Source organism: Phaenicophaeus curvirostris, chromosome 14 (assembly GCF_032191515.1).
Source record: "Phaenicophaeus curvirostris isolate KB17595 chromosome 14, BPBGC_Pcur_1.0, whole genome shotgun sequence".
Lineage (NCBI taxonomy): Eukaryota > Metazoa > Chordata > Aves > Cuculiformes > Cuculidae > Phaenicophaeus > Phaenicophaeus curvirostris.
In genome coordinates this window covers 6,300,212-6,310,525 of record NC_091405.1, presented here as the reverse complement: position 1 = coordinate 6,310,525, position 10,314 = coordinate 6,300,212, and the positions used below count along the sequence as shown (strand labels likewise).

The 10,314-nt window shown below is 47.1% G+C and overlaps 1 protein-coding gene across 1 annotated transcript in view; it reads right to left on the bottom strand.

Annotated features, from left to right (window-relative positions):
- Positions 1-4,046: 4,046 nt before the first annotated feature.
- The window catches only part of AMFR (autocrine motility factor receptor), a 414,702-nt gene continuing 408,434 nt past the window's right edge, over positions 4,047-10,314 (bottom strand). Inside the window, exons 14-15 of the mRNA XM_069868690.1 lie at positions 7,124-7,308; positions 4,047-5,644 (exon numbers count right to left, since the gene is read on the bottom strand). Of these exons, the coding sequence (XP_069724791.1) occupies positions 5,494-5,644; positions 7,124-7,308 (336 nt within the window). The 3' untranslated portion in view covers positions 4,047-5,493. The remainder of the gene's footprint in view (positions 5,645-7,123; positions 7,309-10,314) is intronic.

Below are 10,314 nucleotides of genomic sequence, written 5' to 3'. Positions count from 1 at the left end.
GGATAAAAAGCAACAAAAACAAAACAAATCAAAAAAAAACCACAAAAAGTGAAACAAAACGAAAAAAAAAATGGATTGAATGAGAGAAAAAAAAATGGTAATCATAATCAAGTTGGTAAATAAAAAGGCATAAGGAAAAGTTATATATACGTATATATATATAAAAAAAAAACAAATCCACCCCCCAACCTGTTTAGTTTGTGGGAAGGAGCCGTGGGCAGCCCCGGCCCCTCGCACGCAGCCCGGGGAGCCCTGGGGTTCAGACCCCAACCCCAACACCCCCGGGACCCAGCGGGATGAGGGGGCGAAGGGGCAGCCCTCGGGGTCCCCCCGGAGAAAGGGAGGCCGGATCCTGCCCCCGGCGCTCTGGGGCGAGGGGGGGGGTCTCCTCCCATCCGTTGTTTGACCGTGGGGGTTTATTTTTTAAGTACTAATATTATTATTAATAATTATTGTGGGTTGTTTGATTTTTTTTTTTTTAATTATTACGATGATGATGATGCTTTATTTCCATTTCCAGCACAAAGCTGCCCCTGCCCAACCCTGGCCCCCGCCCAGGCGAGCCGCTGCCTCCACAAACTGAAAGATTTGTGTGGGTTTTTTTTAAAAATGAGGGCAAAAAATGGAAAACTACCCCCCTCTGGCCATAAATCAGACATAAAAAGGGAAACAACAGCAGCAGCAACAAGATCTTTTCCCATTTCCCATCCCCAGCACGGTGGCTGCAGTGGGAGCATCTCCTACCGCTCCCTCTCCGGGGTCTTTCGGGTTGGATTTTTCTGGAATTCCCACCCCATTTTAGGCCAAAGCCCTCCCTGCTCAGCAGGTTTTCCCTTCATTTTCCTGGTTCAATAACTCCCTGCTGCAACTCGCTCTCCGGGTTCTCATCCGAAAGCACAGCTCAGCCAGGCTGCCTCCCTCCTGCGGGGCCCATGGGGAGGGTCACACATATATAGATATATATTCTATTTTATCTTATCTTTATTTTATTTTTTTGTTTAGGGTATTTTTTTGTTTTCGTTTGGTTTTTATTCATTTTTAACTCTTTCCAGTGAACGCTTTTTTGTGCTGCTTTTCCCTCCTCCCTCTCCTCCCCAGCCCTCTCTCCCGATAGTGAATGGTGTTTTTTCTCTCTCATGTTGGGATGTTTGTGCTGAATAAAAAAAAAAAAAAAGGGGGAAAAAAAAAGAAAAAAAAAACTTAAAAAGCAAACTGTAAAAAAAAAAAAGCAAGGATTAATTTAAAAATTTTAAAAAACACACACAAAACCACAAAAAATAATTTAAAAAGTAAAAAAAAACAAAAATCGAATGTAGTGTTTACATCGAAGCCACCGTTTTCATGACCGATCCTTCATCATTTCTACTTTGATTCGTAACCAGACGTCTTCACAGTTTCACTTTTACGAGTTACCTTTGCTGAAGCAGAGCAGTCACTCCTGTTTAAAAGAAAACGAATAAATAAAGAGGAAACTAAAATAAAAATATTATATATATATATAAAGCGCCAGGTCTTTCTAAGCCTTTCTATTACCAATCAGTGAGGTTTCTGTGATATATTACACACTGCCAATCTCTTTCTCTGACTAATGGAAAAATTCATGTGTAGCTCAATAAAGAGAATGTTTGTCTGTACCCTGGGCTTGCCCCTTCCACGCCTCCGCCTGCTTCTTTCCCCCGCGCCTGCCTGCCTCCTTCCTAAGGGAGGAAGGAAAAATATTTTAAAAATTACATTTTGGGAGGGGTTATTGGGTTCAGGAGGGGCCGAGCTAAGAACTGGGTGCAAATCGTGTGGAAATCAGGGTGTGGAAACCCTTCCGGATGGCTCAGGTTGCTCCAGAGCATCACCAGGAGCAAAAATAATCCCTCCCACAAACAAGAAAATATTGTTATTTCTTTGGGGAATGCAACAAGAGTCACCAGGGTGAGGCCTTCAACTTGTAGCAACATCAAAACCCCCACAGCGGGTGAGATTTTTCTCTGAGATATAGGAGAAAGTTCTAAGAAAGCTGACTTTTTTTCTTCCCTGTTGTAGGAACAATTATGAGGTTTGGGTTTTCTTCCCACCTTTTGTTTTTTTCTCACAGTTTGGGCTTGTTTCTCTGCAGTTTGGGGGTTTTTTCCCACAATTTGGCATGGGTTTTTTTGTGGTTTGGTGGGTTCTTTTCACATTCTCAGCTATCCCAGGTCCCCTGGCTCCGCACGTGCCGGCATCAGGCACCGTGTTGGCAGGTGGGACAGTCGGGACCTGGTTGCCCCTCCGTGCAGCTCTGTCATCACTTGCAACCAGGTTTCTCAGTCTTGATGGGCTGAGGACAGGCTGGCACCGTGGCCACCTTCCCAAGCCACAGGAATGCTGCAAACCTGGTGAAGGAGGTGCAGGAAAGGTTGCCTCAACAGCCAGGAGCCCCCAGCAAAGCTTTCTGGTGGGCGTCACACCAGAAAGGAAGGCTGGTTAGAAAGGTTGCTCCATCAGGCAGCAGCATCTCCTGATCAACACGGTGTCTCCAAGGTTCCTGCTGTTTGCAGAGATCCAGAAACGGCTCATAGTGATGCTGGGGAAGTCATTTGGGCTTCTCCACGATGACCTGCTTTTCCAACGGTGCAGAGCCAGCCAAGGAGACACTGCTGGTCCATATGCTCCTCTGCTCAAGCCAGCCTTTCATCAGTGAAGTGGAACATGTTGAAAGCAAAACACAGCCAGCAGCTGGCCAGGAACCGCTGCCAAGGGAGCAAAGGGAAGGGTCCTAGGAAAAGGTCAGGAATCCAGCAAGAGAAGTCTAGAACAAATAGCCCAAGAGCCCCTGAAACATCCCCACTGCTCCCTGGCTGAGTCCCAGGAGACATCCTCCACCCGCAGAAGCCAGGCAGTCCCTTCACTCCTCCCTATTGCAGCCTGGGCCATTGCAGGATCTCACGCAAGAGGGTTTTATCCAGCCTCACAGCACCTTCTCCTTCCCAACGATTGCTGCTGGATGAAGGACTGGACTCTACAGCACATAGAGAGGGCTGGTGGCCAAGAAGGGCTGCTTTACTGGTACCTTGCCAGGTGTGCACGAATATTAAGAAATCATAGAACCACAGAATCACCAGGTTGGAAAAGACCCACTGGATCATCGAGTCCAACCATTCCCATCAATCTCTAAACCATGCCCCTCAGCACCTCATCCACCCGTCCCTTAAACCCCTCCAGGGAAGGTGACTCAAACCCCTCCCTGGGCAGCCTGTTCCAGTGCCCAATGACCCTTGCCGTGAAAATTTTTTCCTGATGTTCAGCCTAAAATCAAGGACTGATTTGAATTATTTGGGGGTTTTAGTGGTGAAATTTGGGGTGGCTGAGGCACCGCACAGCTCAGAGAGTGGAAGTGGCTTGTGCAGTGCTGCTGCCCAACTAATTCCTGGGGAAGCAAGGGCTCTTCACCATCTGTGTCCGAGAAGGGATACGGAACCCTCCCCGGTGTGGGCAGGCTGGGAGGGGACCTGCCAAGGTGGTGGTGATCTTGCAAGCCCAAACCTGGATCAAAAAGTGTCCTGGCTGCAGGCAACGCCCCTGACAAAATGAACCTGAGGACCTTTTGCATCATTATGTACAAAACCTCCCAGAAATGCAGAGAGAAGTCAGGAAAGCCAGATCCTGGAGAAGGATTTCTGAGCTGTTTTCTCCTCTCCCATCTGTGTTCCCAGAGGTACAGTGATTCTGCTGCTTGAATAAAGACCCAGACTCTGTACTGCACACACGTACAACAGCTCTTGTCCCTCCCATGTGATGCCAGACAGTTCAAAACCTCATTTTATTTTTATAGCCCCTCAAGACACAGTCTCTCTTCCATTTCCACGTTCACAGCACAACTGATTTCCAGCAGCAACTACTGCTCTACAGCCTGCACCTTGGGAACAACGTTCCTAAATGTGGTGTTAGGCGGCTCTGCTCCCTCTCATTGTGACAGAAAGGGGCAACCAAAGGGGGCTAAAGCGCAGGTGCTACATTTACAAACCAAACACATGCCAGGAACATGAAAAGTCACACTACAGACATTTCCAAACCAATTCCAACACTGATCAAGATTTTATTTTTGGTTGGTTTTGGTGTTTTTTTTTAACAATAAAACCCAAACAACTGTGCTCTGAGCAAAACCAAGGACCTCAAGAAGAATCCATTGAGGTTTACTAACAGCATTGCAAGTAAGGCTTCCCGAAGAGTTTTATTGAAATAAATTATTGTCACCTAAACATCAATGTGACTCTTCTCATTAAATTCACCTTCAAACCTCCTAAAAACCAACAGTAAAAAAAGTTAACTAGCAATTCTAGGTAATACTGAGCTCCTTCTAAAGGGCAGTGACACTAGAACTCACTTCTCAGTTTAAAAATTAAGTCACTGCCCCGTAAAACTCAACTATGCAAGCTGGCATTGGCAGCTTCAAGCGCATGTCGTGTCAAAAGTTCATTAGAAAAGTTCCCGGTGAGCAGGCTGGGCTGCAGCCGGTCTGAGCTCCAGCTGCCCCAGTTCCTCCAGTCTGCCCAAATAAACTCACAGGGAAGTTGTGGGGTAAAAAAATGAAATAAAAAAGGGAGATATTTGAGCTATCTCCATGAAATCCCATCTGTGTTGCTCTGGAGGCCAGAACAGGCAGGTTTTTCTATCCTACTCCCTTGGCTTATGGTAACACTGAATCGCGGGGGCTGCAACCTCACCACACGCCCCTGGTTTTCACTCAGTGCCGTCCCTTGTTTCTGGCCATAGGAGGCAAAGGAAAACAGTGTAGCCCTGGGGAGTGAACAGAGCCAGACGCTGGCCAGTGCAGGAGAGGCCAGCAACAACAAACAATTTTACACAGGAATCAAACTCAATCGGCACTTCACTGCACAATTCATGAATTTGCTTTTCTGCATTAAGTACCTAGACAACTTCCAACCTAGGAACTGACTTTCCATCAATGCTACCCTAGCCCTTCAAGCCGGCCTACACTGCACCCTTCGCTGTTGACACAAACAGGGACTGAAGAGTGGGCGCCCGATCATCTAATGCGGCGTTTGCTGCGAATTTCCAAGCTTTCTTCCCTCTTGGAGTAACTCTCCCTGATCTCAAGCTGAACATGCCAGTGCCCTTTGCAACCTGCACCCACAGCTGCTGGCTGGGAACACACTTTTCTCCAGCCTCTGCTGTGCAGTCTGCTTAATGCCTCATGCTTAGCTGCAGAAAACATGCCCGTGGTTTAGAAATCGCCTTTTGTTTGTGGAGGGGACCAACGTCACATAGAAAACGTTACAAAAAAAAAAGAGAAGTTAATTTGTCAGCTGTCCAAACATTACCATACCACATGCTTTATACAGCAGAGAGGCAGCCAGCTCGCTCGGCAGCACAGCTAGCTGAACTCTGAAGAGATACTTTCCTGCTGGTAGAGAAAGCGCAGGGCAGGGTAGGGGGGCAGGGTGTATTAAATGTATTTATTCGACATTGCTCACGAGGAGAAGGAAGGAGGGGCAACAAGCGCTAAGAGTTTTGTTGCATCTGAAGTCTCCGTTCAGCAGCAGCTGCAAGCGTCCTGCGACGCAGGGTGACGGGATCAGCAGATGCTCCCTCAGGTGGAGGAGAGGGCTTTTCTGTGGTCAATTCCTCATCAGAGGTTTTGTTTAAATAACGCCTGCAAGAAGAAAAAGGAAAAGATGGGTGAGCAGAGCCTGCATCATTTTGGCTCTGGAAAATACTTCACTGGTACACCCACAATGTAAGGGAGGGAGGGGGCAAAGCCCACTGAAAGTGTAAACACCTTGATAAAAGCGCACACAGACTACATACTCAAGACTCAAATAGCCAGTATAACCTAGGATAAGACTGTGCAGAGCTGGCAAAAGCTCTTAGTGCTTGTGCGAGATCCTTGTGCCTGTGGGAGGGAGCCAGCGCTCAAGCTGAGAGCTCTACTCCGAGCAATTCACTCCAGGTGAGTCACCGCATCTCTCCACTCCTGTTATCCCACCACCTGTAAGCATGGCAGTGTCCACTACAAGAAGTCACTTCATGACCACGAATAAGCCTTTGACAGAAGGGGCACTAGGGCTGCCAAGATAAGGCAAAAATACAAAGAAGCAGCTCCTAGAGTTAACATCCCAATGAATTTTTACACTTGGCGACAAAACATGGTAGTTTGCAATTGCGCAGCTCATCAGGGCAGGAAGAGAACCAGAAAAAACAGAAAGTCAGAAATACTTTGTCTCCATAAATTACATTTTTCAAACACGAAGGAAAAAAATCATTCAATGAGCAAGTCTATTTATAGACAAACTTGCAAAAGTTGTCATACCCCCAGTTATATGAAAGCATTTCACTGGGGGGGTTGAAAAAAAGAGCATAGGTAGTGTGATAACATCACAGGACACAACATAGTTTCTGTAGGTCCTTTCAGTAGTCTCGCTGTGATACAAAGCAAGGGATGACATTTGTTACAAATGCTAAAACCACTAAAGCACTCTCCCTTCTCTTTTTAATCAGCCATTGGATGCTAGTAGGTTCACCAACACGACTGGAACACATGTGAAAAGAAGCTAAACTCTGCCTGTGACACCTATTACTAATTAGGCCCAAAGAAACAAAGTTTGTCGCTCTCTCTTCAGTGGTGTTGACCACTGGTCATGAGCTCTCCTGGCGTGCTTTAGTCATCTGCTGACTCTGTGTTGGTTTGTGCTTAAAACACTCATTCTGTGTTTGGAAAGAGCGGTGCCCGACAGTAATTTCAGGTGTAACAGCACACACAGTATGGGCTGACACCTATGCCAGGAGACGAGCTACAGGGGACTAGAGGACTCAGTACACATAACACGTTGTCACTTATTACAGGCTCAAACTAAAGCCCACTGACGCCAGAGAAATCATCCTCTGATTTCAAAGAGCTCTGGAACAATAACTTAAGAAGCTGTGTGCATCTCGGGACACATGATGCTATTTCAGAATTGGGTTTATCAGCAATGGTTGCCTTAAAGAGCACCCTGAGCTTGCTGTGGCACATATTCATTCCTCTTACTACTTTTTGCACCAGCCCAAGCTCTCAGTGGTCATAATCCATTTGAAACCCATTCTAGGGAACTACAAGTGAGTGTCCAGGCTGGAGTTTTAGGAAGGAACATACTTTCGAGCTTGCTGCAACAAGTCCTCCTTCCGCTGAACCAACATGCGCTGTCTTTCATCAGCTGACTTTGAAAAGCGACTTCCCCTGGCCTCAAAATCTTCTGCTTCACTAGGCTCTGCTTCCATTTCGTTGAATTCCACCATTTCTTCCAGTCTTGAGTTCAGTTCAAGTGGCACTCTCTCAGTCTAAGAGAAAAGGAAAAAAGTCATAAGGCTTTGCAAAATTTGCTAAGAGCGCTTCTTTGCATCAAATCCACAAGCTACAAAGAACTGCCATTATCTGAGGAACTGGAAGAACCAAGACTCTCACCTGCTGTACCCAATTCCCTCGGGCTTTATTGAAAACCCCAGCCAAAATATAGAATAAAGCTATTTCAAAACGTGTTCAAACAGCCTGTGTTCTATAGCGCTGTATCTTTTATGCTATGCCTGAAAGTAATCTCAAACATTAATTACTCATAATTAATGCTCTACAAAAATGGGGCATTTGAAATAGTCAGATTTTGCAGCTGACTTGACAAGCAACACAACAGTAAAGAGCTGAAAAAGCAGAAATCCATGTAGCAAGGAAAGAATGGCAAATGGATCTGTAAAGAGGATGAGTGCTTGAGAAGGGAATTTATGAGGCTTCGGTTCGCTGAAATTATCATGTATCTGGGCTGCAGGAGTGAGGCTGGCAACTGTCCCAAGCACGGCGTGTCAATAAAAGGAGCTGGCAGCCCTGCACACACTACTCTCCTCACCCCTGACAGCTGGCCGACAACGCTAATGTGAAATTTGAGCTGATGAATGATGACGCTGGCAAACTAGCATAGGTGAAACAGCATTTTCTGATCACATCCTGTCATATACAATCAGATCAGCTCCGAGGTGGAAAAGCAAAATGTTACTGAACGTGGTAGCGTCAAGAAACAAATCACCTCAATGAAGGGCTTAAGGGTTTAGCCATTATTTGGTATCCCAGAGGCGTACTTGAGCAAGCAGGATGCATCGGAGAGGTATTAGCCAAGTCAGCTCCTACAGCCATTTCAGACCTTTGCATAACAGCTGCAGGAGCCTCAGCAGCTGCTTACGTGGGCTCCACAGCGGGACCGCTGCTCAAGTCCCAGCAGCATCACAGCTTGCAACACACAGGCTTCAGCAACTGACGCGCAAAACAAGTTGAGTCATTCCAAAGCCCTAGAGATGTACCAGTAACACCATCTCCCCAAGGCAACGCCTTCAGAGAGCAGAAACCAAGACAAGCGTCACTTCCCATCAACAACCAGGTGAACGAAGCAGGAATGCCAAGGGCCAAGCGAGAGCAATAGGAACGCTGCAGCCTCAAACACAAGTACATGTGTTCAGCCTATTTCAGCAAAACCCCCGGTGTGCTAGAATTTACGGAAGGGCTCCCCATACCACGCACGCTGGTGTGTTGGGATAATGTCATGGGGTACTGCTGGAGTGCTTCAAAGTAACACCACATGCCAGAGGAGAAAGTGAGAGCTCCATAGAAGGATGCCATGGATTGGACTCGGGGCCAAGATTACCCTGCACAGCTTTGCTTCTCCATGTCAACCTGTGTAGCAATCGGAAGCACCAGTCGGGTTGCTCCATACTGCTTCCTCTGGGTCTGCTGAGGTTAAGCAGTGAAGAAATTCTTTATTGTGAGGGTGGTGAGGCACTAGTCCCAAGGTTGCCCAGAGAACAGGTGGCTGCCCCGTCCCTGAAGGTGTTCAAGGCCAAGTTGGATGGAGCTTGGGGCAACTTGATCCAGCAGGAGGTGTTCCTGCCCATGGAAGGGGGGTTGGAACTGGATGGGCTTTGAGGTCCCTTCCAACCCAAACCAATCCGTGATGGTGGGTGATGTTCAGACAAGATCACTTTGTTTATTTCTCTGGGACATTTGTAGCAGAAGATGCAAGCTATCTTAAACTTTTTCTTCTGCAATGTTACAAAGACACGAAAATCAATAGCCAGAGCCCATTCCTCCATCTGAGCACAAGAGTGGCTACCAAGGAGGTTTTAGAGACAGAAATATCAAAACTAATTGAAGTAAAGGTTATGACATGCCTCAGTATGACAGCAGATCTCAGATACAGAAACCTGGACACTATAGAAACTACTCCTCCTTCAGGCTCCAAGAGAAAGAGAGCTAGTTTCGCGAAAGCCAAGGGATGTCTCAGGATTGTCCCTATGAAGAGTCACCAAGTATTTAAGCAATGACAATAACACACATTCTCAAGGCAAAACAGCAAAAGCTGCAACAAGCAAGCTCCAGCTTTATAACAACAGCTTACATTTAGGTCTGAAGAGTCCTACCCGGCCTCCACCCAGGATTACAGAAACACATAAACAAACACACAAAACATTTTAAAGGATAATCTTTAAATACGTTTTAGCACATGAAAATACAAGCTTGCAGAAAGTAGCTGCAGCTGCTCAGGGATCTGTTCTTATAGAGAGTAACAGCACAGTCAGAATAGGGGGGAGGGAGGGAAAATATGATAGGGATAGAGAGCGAGTGTGTCGAGCATTATGCACGCTGCTGGAAGTGTCAGCATTTCCATGTACAACTGGAGAAAAGGATGGGCACAGCATCTATCAAGAGTACAGCCCACGACTGTTAGAAGCTGTCAACGTTCAGAGCATGGGCAGGGACACCTCCCACTGGATCAGGCTGCCCAAACCCCATCCAACCTGGCCTCTAACACCTCCAGGGATGGGGCAGCCACCACTTCTCTGGGCAACCTGGGCCAGGGCCTACACATCATCCCAGGAAAACGTGTTTTCCTAAGATCTCATCTCAATCTCCTCTCTTTCAGCTTAAAACCATTCCCCCTTGCCCTGTCCCTGCACTGTCTGATCAACAGCCCCTCCCCAGCTTTCCTGGAGCCCCTTTCAGTACTGGAAGCTGCTCTAAGGTCTCCCTGAAGCCTTCATTTCTCCAGGCTGAACCCCAACTCTCTCAACCTGTCCTTGCACAGGATGTGCTCCAGCCCTTGGATCATCTTTGTGGCCTCCTCTGGACCGGCTCTGATAGCTGAGAACCCCAGAACTGAACACAGGGCTCCATGTGAGGTCCCACGAGAGCAGAACAGAGGGGCAGAATACCTCCCTCGTCCTGCTGGTCACATTGCTTTTGATGCAGCCCAGGATACTGTTGACTTTCTAAGCTGCAAGTGCACATTCCCAGCTCATCGCCTACCC